Below are 17,074 nucleotides of genomic sequence, written 5' to 3' on the forward strand. Positions count from 1 at the left end.
GACCATGGGCAAACTCCTCGCGGGCAGAGCGACTGAGCACAAGAAAAAAAAAAGAAACATTCGGCCTCATGTGCGATGCTGACGCAACAACAACAACAAACTAAAAAAAAAAAGAACCGCGCGCCTTAGAGGGGCCACAGGAGTGCAGTAACGCGATGACCACTGTGGCTGTATAACGCTGGTAGTAATCCGATCTGCATTTGCAGCTCGGTCAAGAGGATGGAAAATGAATGTTGGAGAATCCTGCTTTGTTTTCGTATTTCCTTTTTTTTGCTGCGTGTGCGCGCGTTGGAAACAAACAGGCGCTCGCTGCTTTTGTTTCTTTCATCTCGCAGCACGGTGTTTCCAGCCCTTTGGACAACCAGACGCACCGCAGAGTGCGCTGCAACGACGAACACAGCCCGAGCCTGTCACATTACAAGTTCAAACTGCGAAATCGCGCGCCTCATTAAAACACATTAATGGCAGTCGAATCGCGTGCCGCCCTTCCTCATCTCTTTTTCGCGAGTTAACTCTTCCGTTCGCTTGCGCGCCAGGATTCAAGAGGCCACCATGGGAGCGCGCGCGACGGCGCTTCGCTGTGTACTCCCCTCCTCTACCGGTCGCTAGGATGCTGAAAAGCGACCAGTTTGCCCGGCGGGCAAAATTCAAACGCTTGTATCTCGGAAAGTAATGCATGCAGGATTTCCAAATTCGGCATACGTGTAGAACACGTTTCGGACCATTTCTCTGGCTAATTTCAGTTCGCTGCACCGACTACGAGCAGTTCGAGCGCCCCTTTCCGTTTTCCGACCATTCCCCGGCTGTGGTACCGACGAGCGCTACTCGGCTCCTGCTTCTCCTTCTTGGCTGTAATCTCTCGAAGCTTTCATTTTGGCTTATCTTCTCGCGGAATTAAAAAAAAAAGCCACCACAGGCAGCGAAATATGCACACACACACACACACCTACCTGACTGAGCTCAGGTCTCTGCATGCACTAGCAACGTAAAAAGGTGGCAAATAACTGCTCCTTCCCATGCGTAGCCCGAACGTTTTATGGAGCCCATGAGCGAGTGCACTGCACACGACTTTGTTACTATTAGCGAAACGTAAGGGACGCATGACACCCGTGCAACCGCGAGCACATAGTAAATATTTGCACGCCTGTCGTGCGCGCCCAACAACAGAAGAACGAAAAAAAAAATTGTGTATCTGCCACACAGATATTATTCAATACACAATTCGGCACGAGCGCAAACTGTAGGGCGAAAAGAAAGGCACCCGAACTTCTGTCGTGCCGCTTGCAGGAACATTAAGCGCATGCAACTTGTCTTCCTCGCGCGTCCACACGTTGCAGTGTGGTCGAGCGCGGAGCTTCGTTTCTGTCTGCGCTCATTTCCTATAGCTATGATGCCCGCAGAGAAGTAGAGGAAGTTGCGCGCCCCGCACAGGGCTGTTAATACGCTTATCGCTACACTTTCTACCTCCGTCCCATTAAACTCAAACGCCGCGGCTGGCTTTTTTTTTTTTCTTTCTGCCTTTAAACACAACAAACATTCACCACCTGCTGGAGGTTTGCATGGCGCTGAAGCCGACAAGGAATTTAGCACCTTGGGCCACCTCACAGTTTACTGCTGGGCTTCGTTACAAATTTTATTTTTGTCACCTATTTCAGGATCCCTATGCAACAGACGTTGCCGAAAAAATCACTCGCGGTCGACTCCCCAACGTCCGCAAGGGGTTTTGCGCAAGTTCAGTCAACCCATTGCACTGTGCATACATTTCAGGACTCAGTAGTGTGTTGTGAACGCGTCTGAACCGAATAGCATTTCTAAGGCTTTCTTCCTTTCTTTTTTTTTTCTTTCCCCCCTGCAGCTAAAGTGTACTGTAGGCCACTTTAAGCCCACGCGTTATGGGAAACAGAGCTGAACTCAAGCAAGAAATAAAACGCAGTAACAAGACGGCCACACCGCAGCGCTGAAAGAATACGCGACTGCCGCACAACAAACAGCTGGTGGGGCCCTATAGAGGGAACCTATTCACGTGCACAGCAGTCAAAACGAGAGATGCCTTGGTATTTAAAACCACTTCAGGCTGCCACGCGAGGGGAATAAGAAATAAATAAATAAATATTATACACACATCACGCTCATAGAGAGGAAAAACAGGACCGGTGCATCGCTGCCTGCAGGCAGGCTCGCCAATGCAAACACTTTGGTTGGCTCTGATAAGAGCCGTTGAGGTGAGGGCCGGCAGCAGGCGCAATGTGCCACCCTACTTGGAGCTGGTGTACTTGGTGACAGCCTTGGTGCCTTCAGACACGGCGTGCTTGGCCAGTTCGCCAGGCAGCAGAAGACGCACCGCGGTCTGGATCTCCCGGCTGGTGATGGTCGAGCGCTTGTTGTAGTGGGCCAGGCGGGAAGACTCGGCCGCGATGCGCTCGAAGATGTCGTTCACGAAGCTGTTCATGATGGACATGGCCTTGCTGGAAACTCCAGTGTCTGGATGCACCTGCTTCAGCACCTTATAAATGTAGATGGAGAAGCTCTCCTTCCTGCGGCGCTTCTTCTTCTTCTTGTCCGTAGCGCGCACATTCTTCTGAGCCTTTCCGGCCTTCTTCACGGCCTTCCCAGAGGGCTGAGGCGGCATGTTGACAGCGACGTCGACGCTCGGCAACACGGACGGTGTCGAAAGAACGCGCGCCAAGGGGCGCGCGGCGCTTTTATACTGGCACGGTGGTGTTCAAGCGACCCGAGCCAGGCCGCCGCGCGATTGGTCGACGCAGCGATAGCTCCGCCCCAATCCGCGTCGGGCTCGCGGCGCGGGGAGAGAGCGCGGTATTCGTTTCGTTTCTATCCAACGTGCTCGCACGCAGTGGTCGTCGCTGATTCTCCTGCTTCTCGAGCGTACTACAACAACAGTCACCATGTCCGGCCGCGGCAAAGGAGGCAAAGCCAAGGGCAAGAGCAAGACCCGCTCCAGCCGCGCGGGACTCCAGTTCCCCGTTGGCCGAATCCACCGTCTCCTGCGCAAGGGCAACTACGCGGAGCGCGTCGGAGCCGGCGCCCCGGTCTACCTGGCCGCCGTCCTGGAATACCTGGCTGCCGAGGTGCTCGAGTTGGCGGGTAATGCTGCTCGCGATAACAAGAAGACGAGAATCATTCCTCGCCACCTGCAACTGGCCATCCGAAACGACGAGGAGCTCAACAAGCTGCTCTCGGGAGTGACCATTGCCCAGGGTGGCGTCCTGCCCAACATCCAGGCCGTGCTGCTCCCCAAGAAGACCGAGAAGAAGGCGTGAGCGGTCCTCTGCACGTCTATGGAGGCGCGCCCGCCGCAGCGATAGCTCGCACCTAACGGTCCTTATCAGGACCAACCAAGTGCCTGCCACGGCGGGGCCTCGCTCTGCGATCCCTTTGCTCTGGACCACTGCGTCCCTCTCATGCTGCTTTCGTTTACTGCCCGTTGGGCGTCACTGACACTACTCGACCACATGCGGCCGCGCACACAGGTTCGCTGTCCTTTCTTTTTTTTTTCTTTTTTTTTTCAGCCCGCTACAGGCCAGTACAGCGCACCGAGAGCAATGTTATTAATGGACTACACGAGAAAAGCGCGTCTCGTGGTTTCCTTCCAGTGGGCTGGGCTTGGGAATATCACCAAACGGCATGATTGGCATGTCGCAAGGGATCGTTTAAAGGAAAAGTAATAAACAGCCCAGCGACGAGGCACAAGACAGAATAAAGATGGACAAGCGCTTGTCCGTCGTCGCTGCGCCGTTTTGTTTTTTTTTTTTAATTCTTCAATATGCACCAATTCGCTCAGTTTTTGTTTTTCTGCTGTGTAGTTTCAAGGAGCTGCTGCATTTACTTGTGCGGACAGCAGTTCTTATTTTTCTTCTTCTTCTTGTTTTTCGACTGCATCCCATTCGGTGCGCGCGAGTTGTTATCGGCACAAAAAAAAAATAAAAAATAACTAACCTGCGGGAAGCCGCCGGGGTGTAAAAGTGCAGGCGAGTTCAGTACAAGGGCAGTGCGGAATCACTTTCAACACACTCACCCATTTCGCAGGAACAGACAGTCAGAGTAAAAAAAAGAGAGAGAGGTACCGGGGTCCTGAGCTCGTGTTCGTCTCGACCGTGCGCCCGTGGCCAACGCAAACGTTTGGGTGGTCCTGAGAAGGACCGTTGTGGAGCGTTGCTGCTGCTGCTGCTGTGGCGGCGCCTCGAATACGCTTTTAGGCGCGCTCGCCACGGATGCGCCTCGCCAGCTGGATGTCCTTCGGCATGATGGTGACGCGCTTGGCGTGGATCGCGCACAGGTTGGTGTCCTCGAAGAGACCGACAAGGTATGCCTCGCTGGCCTCCTGAAGTGCCATGACGGCCGAGCTCTGGAAGCGCAGGTCGGTCTTGAAGTCCTGAGCGATTTCTCTCACCAGGCGCTGGAAGGGCAGCTTGCGGATGAGAAGTTCGGTCGATTTTTGGTATCGGCGAATTTCACGAAGTGCCACGGTGCCAGGCCTGTAACGGTGAGGCTTCTTCACTCCCCCGGTAGCTGGCGCACTCTTGCGAGCAGCCTTTGTGGCCAGCTGCTTACGGGGGGCCTTGCCGCCAGTGCTCTTGCGCGCGGTTTGCTTGGTACGGGCCATGGTGACGAGCGCGGACGCTGGAAACGGGAGACTGCCTCCGGAGACGGACGGAGATCGACTGCGCCGCGCGGCGGTGCTGCTCCGCAGCGCCCCCCCCCCCTCTCTCCCACCTGATTGGTCGCCTGACGGACCGATGGCTACCCTCCGCTCAGCGGCACCCAGAATGCTGGAAACCGCCCGGTTTCGAGGGATCCCTGGAGGCGCGCGTAGCGAGCGGTTGTTTACGGTGTCGCTCCGCGCTAGCTCAGCTATTTCACCACGTGGTCATCACTCCTGATGCCCTAATAGAGCCCCCGCTATTAATTATAGCATTAGCCGCGCTGCCGGCGCCGCACGGCGCTTAGGGGCATCAAGGCATGGAGCCCCCTCGCGTGCCTCATGCGAGTAGGTCGCAGCGTAATTCCGAGCATGTGGCACCACCGCGATCGTATAGCCTTAACGCCAGGCCATGCACTATAAGTGCCCTACAAGAGTTACTGATCGCGGTGGAGCGCGCTAAGAAAGAGGTGCAGCTTTCATCATCTCAGGCTGCTGCCTCGACCGCTTGGAAGCCGCTGCAACCGAGAGTGTGGCCACAGCCACCACGTGCTCGCGATAGCGCGCACGCACCTCATCAGGAGGCCGCCGACCTGGCTGCTACCGCGACGAGCGCCCAGGAACTCGTGGCAGGCACCGCGAGAGGACCCGCAGACCTGGCGTCCGAGGCGATGGACGAGAGCTCGCACAGGAAGCGGGTCCGATCGCCGTCTCCCCCACCACGACGCAGCGTGGATGGCGTGCAAGGCGCTGCTGATGCAAGCCTGGAAGGCACGGCCAAGCGCACGCATACCACGAATGCCCCGGACCACGTGGAAGCGGCCGTTGACACCGAGCGTCGAGCGGCCCACGCGCGAGATTCCCCTCCCGCGGCGGCGCTTTCCCCCTCGCAGGTCCCTCTCTCCCAGCCAGCTGTCACCGGAACCGGATGGCGCGCTGCGGCGGCGGCGCCACCAGCGGGGCCCGCATCGTCAGCTGGCCAGATTTCGTCTGCTAGCAGCGAGCACGCGCCGCCTCCCTGCTCGTCTCAACCCGTGGCCTCTCAGCAGCGGGACCTGATCCCGTGGCGAATGCAGACCACCAAGGCTCAGAGACGACGCAGGGCGGCCCTGGCTCGAGCCGCGGCTGCTGTGGAGCTGCCTGCGAGCCTGGTGGGCACGGTGCTGTTCCGGCCAGCTGACCGAGGGGCTGCCTTCACCAAGCACCAGGGCTGGGAGCTGGCAGAGGAGATCGGGCCCCGACCTGGCGTCCTGGCGGTCCGGGTCAATACCCGCCGCAATGTGGTGGCCGTGGACGCGGGGAGCAGCGACGCCTTCCAGGCCCTGCTAGCCACCACGGTCATCAGGGGCGTCCAGGTCCACGCTCGAGAACCCTCCCCTCGAAACCAGTGCGCGGGCCTCGTGTTTGGCGTGGACGAGAGGAAGACGGCGGAGGAGCTGCTCGCGGCGTCTGAATCATCAGTGCCGATGACGTCGGCGTCGCTGTCTGGTGGCACGCTCACCATCAGATTCGCGGCGCCGACGCCACCGGCATTTGTATCTATTTACAGACGCCGCCTTGCTGTCCGGCCCTGCCGCCCGCGGCCCCTGCAGTGCGCGAAGTGCGCAAGCCTGGCGCACGCAACCGGGGCCTGCCGGGCTCCCTCACGCTGCACACGCTGTGGCGGCCCGCACGAGACCGGGGCTTGCACCACCAAGAAGCCTCGGTGCATTAACTGCGGCGGAGCTCACGCGGCCACGGACCCTGCGTGCCCGCACTGGCAGCGTGAACGCCATGTGGCCACCTTGATGGCCACATCAGAGGCGCCCCTCTCCAGGCGGGCGGTTCGGGCCGTGGTGCAAGCTGAGACAGCCCCGCGAGCCGCACAGCAGCAGCAGCAGCAGAAGAGGGAGCAGCGCGCGCCGCGCCCTCTCTCGTACGCGCAGGCAGTCGTCCGGGGCGAGCAGCAGCAGCAGCGCCACCGGTCCAGCCAGCGGCCGCGCCGCCAACTAAGCCAGCAGACGGCAACCGGCTCGGAGGAGGAGAGGCGCAGCACGCTGGCCCCGCAGCGCGCTGCGCCGCGCGCGCCAGCTGATTCACGGGACCAGCTGATTCTACAGCTACAGCACGCGCTGCGCGCGATAAGCGCCCTGTTTCCCGAGGGCAGCGATGGACAACGGGCCTGCTTAGAAGCTGCAGGTGCCCCCGCACGGATAGGCCAGCATCATGGCTAGTCGCCGGGCTCCCCCCCGTATCCCATCCATCCTGCAGTGGAATGTGCGCTCTCTTGCAGCGCGGTACCCTGAGTTGCGAGTTCGCATCGCGGAGGATGCTCCGGAGGTTATCGCGCTGCAAGAGACGTACATTCGTCTCCAAGAAGGGGAGCCGCAGATGCGACTGCCTGGATATATTGGCTATCACTCACCAACAACGTGCGAGGAACCCACCTGTGCTGCAGTGCCGTGTTGTGACCGTGCCCATCGCCCCGGGAAATCGCGGTGCGCGATTTACGTGCGCAGTGACGTTTTGCATACTCTCGTCGGTTCGGCGGCGGCGACAACCGATACCCAGGAGTGCGTGGTGGTGACAGTGCGCGTCGGTGGTGTTGACACGTCGGTGGCTTCTGTGTATGTGCGCCCAGCTGTCGCGTGGAACGCGCTGTGTTTTCGTGCGGTTTCCTCGTGCTGTGCCCCGCGTCAGATCATCTGCGGTGATTTTAACGCTCATCACAGTGCGTGGGGCAGTGTGCGACATTCCGCGCGAGGAGACGACCTGCACGACGCAGCAACGCAGCTGGGACTCACTCCCCTGAACACCGGCGAGCCCACCTTTCGACGACGCGGAACACCCGGCTCCTGCATCGACGTTGCCTTCGCATCCAGAGGGATAGAGGCGACATGGCATCGATCACCATCACTCTGGGGCTCAGATCATTACTCCATCCTAATTGAGCCCACTGCTACGGAGGCCCGCGCCAAAAGAAGCTACTCCATCGTCAACTGGAGCGCGTTCAGGCAGGCGGTCGATGAAGCGGCCGTCACTGGAGCCGACTTCTTCTCGAGTCTGGTTCGGAGCGCCCTAGCAGCCACCAGACGAGCAGAGGTGCGGGCAGGACAACCCACACCAGATATCAAGCTGCTCGGTCTGCGCGAGAAACGCGACCGCGCAGAAAACAGGGCGCGACGAACCGACCGAGCGGCCGATTGGACCGTTTACAACCGCCTGGACGCAGTGGCGCGGCGCCACTCTCACAAATTGTACCGACGGCAGTGGGCTTCGCTATGCCAAAGGATGGAGGAAGACACCAGCTCGCGGAGGCTATTCGACATGCTGCGACGAATTACGAAGCAACAGGTGAACCCTCAGCCTTTGGCCGCGCTTGCCATCTCAAGCGGCCTTAGCTATGAACAGCTGGCAGAGAGGTTCGCCGATCGCTTCGCGCCGCCCAGCCTCACGAACGACGCGAGCTCAGACCCACCTGAGAGCCCCGGAAGCGATGCCAGCCTCTTCCCCGTCACCTCAGATGGCCCCTGTGACGCGCCTTTCAGCGCGGCGGAACTGAACAATGCGCTCGCGCGATGCCGCCGTCGCTCGGCGCCCGGGCCGGACGGGGTGACTTATCAGATGTTACGCAACCTGGATGCGAAGCAACGAGAGGTCCTCCTGCAGCAGATCAACTTGGTGTGGGAACGCGGGGAACTCCCGGAGGATTGGCGCACTGCGGTCGTCTGTCCCATCCGAAAGCCAGGTCGCCCACCCACGGAGCTGAGTGGATATCGTCCAGTGGCTCTAACATCGGCGGCAGGTAAGCTCATGGAGCACATGGCATTGCAGCGTCTGAACGAGCGGGCCGCGGCGGCCGATTTGTTTGACGAGCGGCAGACGGGTTTCCGCGGAATGCGGTGCACGGCTGATTCCATCTCGGACGTTGTCACTGCCCTCGAGCACGCCAGAGTGGCAGGCCAGGTAGCGCTGCTGCTGCTACTGGACGTCTCGGGAGCATTTGACAACGTTCACCGCGCACCGATTCTAGCGTTGCTTGAAGCGGCCGGCGTGTGCGGACGTCTTTTGCGATATGTTCGCGGCTTCCTGAGCTGTCGTACCATGCGCGTGAGAGTGGGGGGGAAACTCTCCGAGCCTCGTCCGGTGGATCTGGGCGTGCCGCAGGGCTCTGTTTTGTCACCATTCCTGTTTAATGTGGCCATGTCGGTGGTGCCGGGTTCCCTTCCCACGGGCGCCCGACATCGCGTGTACATGTCCATATATGCAGATGACATTGCTCTGTGGTGCCTGGGACCACCGGGCGAGGCGCTCCGCGTGCGGGGATGCCTTCAGGGGGCCCTGACCGCAATCGACGCCTGCTTACGCGGTCTCGGTCTGTCGCTGAGTGCGAGCAAATCGGTAGCCATGGCCTGCGTTTCACGCTCGCGTGCGCGCCCAACGCCACTGTCACTGGACGGGACTCCCATTCTTTGGCGAAAAACGGTGCGGTACCTCGGCTTGGACATCGACCAGCGCCTTTCTTTCCGCCCCGCGGCGACCAAGGCCTGTTTGCAGATGAAGAGGATCTCCGCCGCCGTTCACAAGCTCACCGCTCGAGGCCAGGGCATCTCGCAACAAGCCGCGCTGCGTCTGTACAACGCCGCAGCCTTGGGGGCGATGCTGTATGCATTGCCGCTCGTCTCGGTGCGCAAGCCATGTTGGACGAAACTGGAGCTCCAACACAGGAAGTCCCTGCGCGTGTGCCTCGGTGTACCGCGCACTTCACAGTGCGCCGCAACGCTAGCCGAGGCAGGAGCGTGGCCACTTCAGCTCCAGGCCGCGCGCAGGGCTCTGAATCACATCGATCGGCTCCACCGCGCACCAGACGGCGGCTCGCTGCTACAACGCCTGCGCACGCGCCCTCGATCACGCATGGGCGCGGCGTTGCTCGAGTACGAGACCCTCACCAATGGATCGCCCCCTTACGACACCTGTGTGCCCTGGCCGGCTGCCACGGAGATACAGCGAGAAATCGTCGGCATCGCGGGAAAGCGGAGCACACCCCTCTGCGCTGTGCAGCAGCTAACCAGGGCCGTCATGCACGAGGAATTACAGGACCATCTCCTCGTGTTTACAGACGGCTCAGTGGTTCGTGACAGCTGCTCGCTCGCAGCGGCCGCCACCATCCCTGCCCTGCGACTGCACAGCCAACAGCACACAAACTATTTGGGTTCTTCCACCACGGCGGAACTGGTGGGACTCCAGCTCGGGTTGGAACTCGTGCTCACCATCGTCCCTCCGCCGCCCAAGTGTGCTGTTTTGTGCGACTCCCGCGCCGCCCTCAGCCGGCTGCAGAACATCGGCCGTGGTACCCCGTTAGTGCGCGCAATCCGAGCGTGCCTTGCGCAACTGGCACAGCTTGGATGTGTTGTGCGCGTTCAGTGGGTGCCCGGCCACTGTGGAATCGCCGGCAACGAGGACGCTGACGATCTCGCGACCGCCGCACACCAGCTCCCTTCCAGCAACCTACCCCTTGCGCTGGAGGACGTGCGTGCGGTCATTCAGACTCATCTCCGACGGCAGCACCCCGATCCCCGCATCGCAGAAGGTGAGCGCATTCATCTCGTCACCGGCTGTCGCTCGCTCACGCGGGCGCAGCGCGCAATGATCCTTCGACTGCGAATTGGATGCGTGTGGAACGGGGAACGACGTGCGCGTCACGGGTTCGCGACGAGTGCAGCGTGTGTCGGGTGTGGTTGTGACGAAACACTCGAACACTTGCTACTTCGCTGCACCGCGCTCATAGATGCCCGTCGCGACATGCTTGCGGCCTACCGGGCGCTGGGCATCTTGCCAGACTCCCTCGCAATGTTATTGTGGCCGCATGGCAGTGCGCGCACTCGCGAGCGAACTTTGGTGAGCCTCTGTGTTTTCCTCGAACAGGCGGGCTTGACGTCCCGTCTGTTCTCCGCCAGGTAGTTGTGTGCAGTGACGTGAACATTCCACGCGCGCTACCTTGGACGGTGAACAGCTGGACGCCCCCACTCCAGCTGTTTTGTGCAATGTGTCGTGCGCGCGTGATGGACCATCGATCGCCCAGATCAACACGCGCGTGCGACCTGTATATATGTATATTTAATCTAGTTATCGTGCGCGTGTGACGGAGCAGTGGTCACTCAGAGCTCCACGCGCGTGCGTGTTGTACATATGTATATTTTATTCCTTGTAGATATGTAAATAGAATGATTGAAAGTGTACCCCTCCCCCTGTCCTTTCTACTGTCCCCTCACCACTTTTCTTTCACTTCTACACTCTGCCTGCTATCCTTTATTTCGCTGCCCCAGCTCAGGTGCTTCCTGTCGCGATAGCAGATGCCGGGGCAGCAAATATTCTTTTATCTTCCGTATCAAATGCATAATAAATAATCACTTACTACTACTACTACTTTCGAGCGCGCGTCGGTTTCGCGCGTGGCAAACGTGACGCAAGTGGGTGTGGAACCGGGGTCTAGCACAAGATTACGCTGCGCCTGTCCTTTAGGTTTGCCGCAAAAGCAAAAGCAAGCCTCTGGAAGGAGGCGGGCGTCCGCGGCAGCGTCCACTTTGACACCACAGCAGCACGGTGCCGACGCGGTTGCGGCTGGTTCCGTGTGGCGTTGGCGCACTGCAACGAGCCTCCCCGCTTGCCGGGGGCGCGGTGTTGAAGGAACGCAACGACAGCTTGTAGAAATACGTCTGCACTTTGCGCACACCAAATGAGGGGCGAAATAACTGAATAGCGCGCTAGCCAGAAACAGCGGCGCAATGACCGCTTGGATGCACGGAACATGTACTGCCAGACACATGATCAGCTGATTTTGTGAACTGCAAAAACAAAAACAAAAAAAAAGGAAGGGAGAGTCAAGGTCTCCTACCAAAGAGGTTGATTCGTAGACGGCTGCTCGCTGTGCAGTCAGTAGGGCTTCTCGTTTGCGTTCCGTTGTTATTGAGTTATTAGTACCATGTTGGCAACATCGTGTCAGCACGGAATAAAACGGTCTGTTTTCTCTGCCTAGATGTAAAGCATTCATAAGCTCTCCCCCCAATGAGAAAATGCCTGTGCGACACCAAGCGTACCTCATGAATCCATCACAAGCTGTTGAATATCGCGCCACTCTTCCCGGTGATACGATACGAGGTCGGCATTTCTTCCTGGAAAGCGGCATCACGACTACGTCCCGTTCCGTTCCGTTGCAAGCAAGCCTTTACGACAAATTATTCCAATGACCGGCGCAGCTCGCAGCACTAATGATGCTGCCATGGCACACTTCTTGCTGCACCACCTTTGTTGAGCTTAATGCGAACTGAACTGTGTCGTCAACCAACTTGTTCGACGGGACAGCGGCGCAACTCGCAGCCAGACACCTGAACAGCGCAAAGCAGCCCACAGGGTACACAGCAGGTAGATCGACGCACCTCGGCAAAGCTGTAAGGGTTGAAGAGAGAAGCGCTTGGGCGCAGAACGCAATAATACATGGCAACTCAAAGGAAGCGCAACAAGAGAGACGGCAGATTTAGACATATTGACAAACCCACCCCTTAGGGCATGAATGCCACCTCAGAGTGCGTCGTCGCTTCCAAGGAGGTTCGATGGGTGCACTGTGCAGTCGACAGATCAGTTCGCTTCAAATTTCAAGCTGCACCAGCCAAAACGAGTTCCCAGTTATCGTTATTGAGCACGAAAAATCGCCTGGAGAGCAGCGCGCGCATAGGGCTGTCTCTGTACACATTGCGTGTGTGTGTCTACCAGCCAAGGAACACTCGCCGACTAACCCGCGTTACTTACAAGTTACTTACTGAAGATGATTCAATGCATCCACAAAACACACACAAAAAAAGGCGAGCAGAACGAGAACCCACTTCTGATGGATGCGGTTATTTACTTCCCTCAAGTTTCCAGAGTTTCCAGTGTTCCCACATCCGCAGCTCATGCACCTCCGAATTTCCTGTAGTTTAAATCCATTAAATGTTTGCACTCTCTTCTTGCAGATAAAAAGGTGCGGAATTGAGAAAACAGTTTGCCCTGCGCAAAGTTGGCAAACCATAGCGAGACACATACCATGACGTACGATTGCACGGAAGGAAAGAGCCGCGAACACTGCGTGGAAAGCGTGCATCATGCCTAACATTTCCCATGCATCTCCAGGCAGTATTCTTCCAGTAACAGGTGGCCAAAGTTAGCAAAAACAGTAGAGCACGCATTGAAGGCACCCCCACCCCTCCGTGATTGAGGTGCATTTCCTGCGGTCGCTTTATAAGCGAACAGAAGCCCATCCATGGATTTTATTTAGGTCACCGGGCAGTGTAATGAGGAAAAACATTTTATTTCGTTCGTCCCTTGCATTTTTCTTTTTCTTCCAGAACCCCGGAGAATGGCACTGCGCGACGCCGCCCAACACTGTTAACAACACATAGTTTCTTGCCACTGGCTACAACTCGAAGTGAACGGGTTTCGGCACCAAAACTTTTGTTGTACTCCGGACGCCGAACGACGAGCAGCTAGCTTCGCTGACTGCTCGGGCGTTCCGAGAGATGTGTAGTTGCTTGCATTTGATTCTTGTATTTAACGCGTAAAATAAATTCAACGAGTTAAGTTTCAACGACTGGATCAAGTCTGATCATTTGTGATTAGGCTAACGAATAGCGGCAGCTACGCATAGTTACAACAAAACATTCTTTGGATAGTAGTGCGCCCCGTCCCTACTAACATCTCGTCCCTATCTTCTGTTCTCTTTCTTGAATAATGCAATGCCCCTCCAAACTCCCGCACTAGCAAAACGGCGCCAGCCAGTAGGGCAACAAAAAGCAAGCCAAACGGAATGAAAAGCCACAACTAAACCAGACTGAGCAGGGCGCACTCGCAATTTCCTCAATTACGTGCAGCAAACAAGACTGAAAAATTTATCCAAACGCTTCAGTCGCCGTACGTGCGACCCGAAATTAAAGCGCCTGAGACTCAAAACGCCATTTAAGGGGAAATCAAAGTGTACGCAAGCCGGGAGCTGCTTCCTCCCCAAGGGAATGCATACCTTCCAGCAGCGCGGTGCACGCAACTTAATCGCCGACGCTTCGCGCGGCCGCGGCGCCACCTTCCTCCAGCTTGCGCAAGTACCTACGCCTCCGAGACCAGCGCCCGGAATCTTGGAGGCAACGGTGCGGCTCCCGCCTCTACTTTCATCCTTTTCATGCACTCCAAAACGCAGGCAGCGCGCTATAGACGCCTGTCTGGACGCCGCAGTTGGGGCACACAAGTTCACAGCCGCCCCAAATAGCAGTTGAGCTGAAAGCTGCACTGGTTGCTTCAAAAAAAAACGCACCTCGGAAGTCACCGGCTGCAGAGGGAAACCGTCCTACGGACGGACGGCCAGACTCGCTCAAAAGGCAAGCAGTGAGCTAGCGCGACGTCGCTGTGCCTCTCCCAGGCTCTCTTCGCCATCCACTCTAAATGCTAACACATCCGAGACGCCTTTCACGCACCTGACAGCACACCTTGCTTGAACACACTGCCCTTATTCAAAAGAGGAAAGTGACTCGCGTCAATCAATACACTCATTTTCTGTGGATCGCGCAAACGTTTTCCGCGACACTGACTTTGTAGGAACCGTATGTACACACCACGCATGCAATTTCAGCGTCGTCGGGCATCAAAAATTCGAGGAACAACTGACGACACACACTGGGCACAACAACAACAGCAACTTTATTTCGCAATGCCGCAAAAGTATTTATATTTGCTGCATTGGTTGGCGCAACAACAAAACACATATGCCCGTAATGAGCTGCGATGCGTTTGAATTCACGCAAGCAATTTCGAGGCTGGCTGGTTCCCTCACCGCGTGATGTAATTGTTTACAAGAAGCCGTGCAGCTAGCTATGCCGCTATTTTGTCCGCATCATCGCAGTTATGCTCCCCAGGTGTTTGGTAGCTGAATTTCATGCACAAGACGTTGTTTGCATTCGCCAGGCGTGTTTACCTGCCTGTCTGTGGCTGCGAAACGAACCGCCGACGAATGTAAATAAATCGCTTCGCCTGCGATTATGAGAGGCCGCGCGCACATAAACAAGGAAATGTGTACAGGGGTTCGTTTCGAAAGAAAGCATAATGCCTCTTTTCACCAGACCCGTTCGCAGCACGCACACACGATTGATTCATGGCGAAAGGTAGGTTGTAAACTTATGGCCGCGAAGCTGAAGCGAAAAATGTCGCGCACACACACGTGCGAAAGCCACACACGGCGGCCGCCCTGCCAAAAACGATGCTCCCTCAGATGGCTACTACTATGGCTGCAGACAGTGAGGCACGGCGCAATCAACTGCTCACCTGAGACCGCTGCAGCTTGCTGTTGTGGCATAATCCGCTCGCTTCCGCAGGCGACAACAAGTAGGCAAAGAAAAAAAAAAACCCATAGAGACAGAGAGAGAGGAACAAACGAGAACCGGAGCTCTGGTTCGCAACCAACAGCTGCCAATCCAGCATTTGGGTAGCCCTAAAAAGGGCTGTTTGACGACGACACGGAGCTGGAGTAGAGGGTGCACGCCGCACAGGGTCCCTTCTTCCTGACGCGGCGACTACCAGCGTGGCCGGCCTAGCCCCCGAAGCCGTACAAGGTGCGGCCCTGACGCTTGAGCGCGTAGACGACATCCATCGCGGTGACAGTCTTGCGTTTTGCGTGCTCCGTGTACGTGACGGCGTCCCGGATCACGTTCTCGAGGAACACTTTCAAAACGCCGCGGGTCTCCTCGTAGATCAGGCCCGAGATGCGCTTGACACCGCCTCGGCGCGCCAGACGACGGATGGCAGGCTTGGTGATGCCCTGGATGTTGTCCCGCAACACCTTGCGATGACGCTTCGCGCCTCCTTTTCCGAGCCCCTTGCCGCCTTTGCCACGACCAGACATCACGATGCAGAAAAGCGCGACCGCTCGGCTCCGATGCAAAACAGAGAATGCAGGCAGCGAGCCGCGGGGCGTTCGGTCGCGGAGCGCAGCGACGACCGCCATTGGCTGGCGCCTCGACCAATCAGGGTCCGTCTTCGCGAGCGGCGCCTCGCTAGCATCACTGAGCCCTTTCGCAGGACTCTCGCGCAACTACGACCATGGGCAAACTCCTCGCGGGCAGAGCGACTGAGCACAAGAAAAAAAAAAGAAACATTCGGCCTCATGTGCGATGCTGACGCAACAACAACAACAAACTAAAAAAAAAAAGAACCGCGCGCCTTAGAGGGGCCACAGGAGTGCAGTAACGCGATGACCACTGTGGCTGTATAACGCTGGTAGTAATCCGATCTGCATTTGCAGCTCGGTCAAGAGGATGGAAAATGAATGTTGGAGAATCCTGCTTTGTTTTCGTATTTCCTTTTTTTTGCTGCGTGTGCGCGCGTTGGAAACAAACAGGCGCTCGCTGCTTTTGTTTCTTTCATCTCGCAGCACGGTGTTTCCAGCCCTTTGGACAACCAGACGCACCGCAGAGTGCGCTGCAACGACGAACACAGCCCGAGCCTGTCACATTACAAGTTCAAACTGCGAAATCGCGCGCCTCATTAAAACACATTAATGGCAGTCGAATCGCGTGCCGCCCTTCCTCATCTCTTTTTCGCGAGTTAACTCTTCCGTTCGCTTGCGCGCCAGGATTCAAGAGGCCACCATGGGAGCGCGCGCGACGGCGCTTCGCTGTGTACTCCCCTCCTCTACCGGTCGCTAGGATGCTGAAAAGCGACCAGTTTGCCCGGCGGGCAAAATTCAAACGCTTGTATCTCGGAAAGTAATGCATGCAGGATTTCCAAATTCGGCATACGTGTAGAACACGTTTCGGACCATTTCTCTGGCTAATTTCAGTTCGCTGCACCGACTACGAGCAGTTCGAGCGCCCCTTTCCGTTTTCCGACCATTCCCCGGCTGTGGTACCGACGAGCGCTACTCGGCTCCTGCTTCTCCTTCTTGGCTGTAATCTCTCGAAGCTTTCATTTTGGCTTATCTTCTCGCGGAATTAAAAAAAAAAGCCACCACAGGCAGCGAAATATGCACACACACACACACACCTACCTGACTGAGCTCAGGTCTCTGCATGCACTAGCAACGTAAAAAGGTGGCAAATAACTGCTCCTTCCCATGCGTAGCCCGAACGTTTTATGGAGCCCATGAGCGAGTGCACTGCACACGACTTTGTTACTATTAGCGAAACGTAAGGGACGCATGACACCCGTGCAACCGCGAGCACATAGTAAATATTTGCACGCCTGTCGTGCGCGCCCAACAACAGAAGAACGAAAAAAAAAATTGTGTATCTGCCACACAGATATTATTCAATACACAATTCGGCACGAGCGCAAACTGTAGGGCGAAAAGAAAGGCACCCGAACTTCTGTCGTGCCGCTTGCAGGAACATTAAGCGCATGCAACTTGTCTTCCTCGCGCGT

The 17,074-nt window shown here is 57.1% G+C and overlaps 6 protein-coding genes across 6 annotated transcripts; 3 read left to right on the plus strand and 3 right to left on the minus strand.

The window, feature by feature from the left end:
* Positions 1 to 2,254: 2,254 nt before the first annotated feature.
* On the minus strand, positions 2,255 to 2,629 carry LOC149337912 (histone H2B-like). The gene has a single exon (XM_089550141.1). It carries the CDS (start codon positions 2,627 to 2,629, stop codon positions 2,255 to 2,257), a length of 375 nt encoding a protein of 124 aa, XP_089406267.1.
* A 277-nt stretch (positions 2,630 to 2,906) lies between these two features.
* Positions 2,907 to 3,281, plus strand: LOC149337913 (histone H2A-like). The gene has a single exon (XM_089550140.1). It carries the CDS (start codon positions 2,907 to 2,909, stop codon positions 3,279 to 3,281), a length of 375 nt encoding a protein of 124 aa, XP_089406266.1.
* Positions 3,282 to 4,213: 932 nt separating this feature from the next.
* Positions 4,214 to 4,624, minus strand: LOC149337914 (histone H3). Its single transcript, XM_089550139.1, has one exon. The coding sequence runs from the start codon at positions 4,622 to 4,624 to the stop codon at positions 4,214 to 4,216; it is 411 nt and encodes a 136-aa protein (XP_089406265.1).
* A 707-nt stretch (positions 4,625 to 5,331) lies between these two features.
* Positions 5,332 to 7,161, plus strand: LOC149337915 (uncharacterized). Its single transcript, XM_089550034.1, has one exon. The coding sequence runs from the start codon at positions 5,332 to 5,334 to the stop codon at positions 6,871 to 6,873; it is 1,542 nt and encodes a 513-aa protein (XP_089406160.1). The 3' UTR covers positions 6,874 to 7,161.
* Positions 7,162 to 7,253: 92 nt separating this feature from the next.
* On the plus strand, positions 7,254 to 10,876 carry LOC149337916 (uncharacterized). Its single transcript, XM_089550142.1, has one exon. The coding sequence runs from the start codon at positions 7,931 to 7,933 to the stop codon at positions 10,598 to 10,600; it is 2,670 nt and encodes an 889-aa protein (XP_089406268.1). The 5' UTR covers positions 7,254 to 7,930; the 3' UTR covers positions 10,601 to 10,876.
* Positions 10,877 to 15,245: 4,369 nt separating this feature from the next.
* LOC149337917 (histone H4) lies at positions 15,246 to 15,557 on the minus strand. Its single transcript, XM_089550143.1, has one exon. It carries the CDS (start codon positions 15,555 to 15,557, stop codon positions 15,246 to 15,248), a length of 312 nt encoding a protein of 103 aa, XP_089406269.1.
* Positions 15,558 to 17,074: the final 1,517 nt, after the last annotated feature.

This window comes from Amblyomma mixtum, chromosome 6 (assembly GCF_055824585.1).
Source record: "Amblyomma mixtum isolate Tamu chromosome 6, ASM5582458v1, whole genome shotgun sequence".
In the NCBI taxonomy this organism is placed as follows: Eukaryota; Metazoa; Arthropoda; class Arachnida; order Ixodida; family Ixodidae; genus Amblyomma; species Amblyomma mixtum.

Coding starts and splice junctions, on each gene's coding strand:
- LOC149337912 (XM_089550141.1), bottom strand. CDS start 2,629: ATGCCGCCTCAGCCCTCTGGGAAGGCCGTGAAGAAGGCCGGAAAGGCT.
- LOC149337913 (XM_089550140.1), top strand. CDS start 2,907: ATGTCCGGCCGCGGCAAAGGAGGCAAAGCCAAGGGCAAGAGCAAGACC.
- LOC149337914 (XM_089550139.1), bottom strand. CDS start 4,624: ATGGCCCGTACCAAGCAAACCGCGCGCAAGAGCACTGGCGGCAAGGCC.
- LOC149337915 (XM_089550034.1), top strand. CDS start 5,332: ATGGACGAGAGCTCGCACAGGAAGCGGGTCCGATCGCCGTCTCCCCCA.
- LOC149337916 (XM_089550142.1), top strand. CDS start 7,931: ATGGAGGAAGACACCAGCTCGCGGAGGCTATTCGACATGCTGCGACGA.
- LOC149337917 (XM_089550143.1), bottom strand. CDS start 15,557: ATGTCTGGTCGTGGCAAAGGCGGCAAGGGGCTCGGAAAAGGAGGCGCG.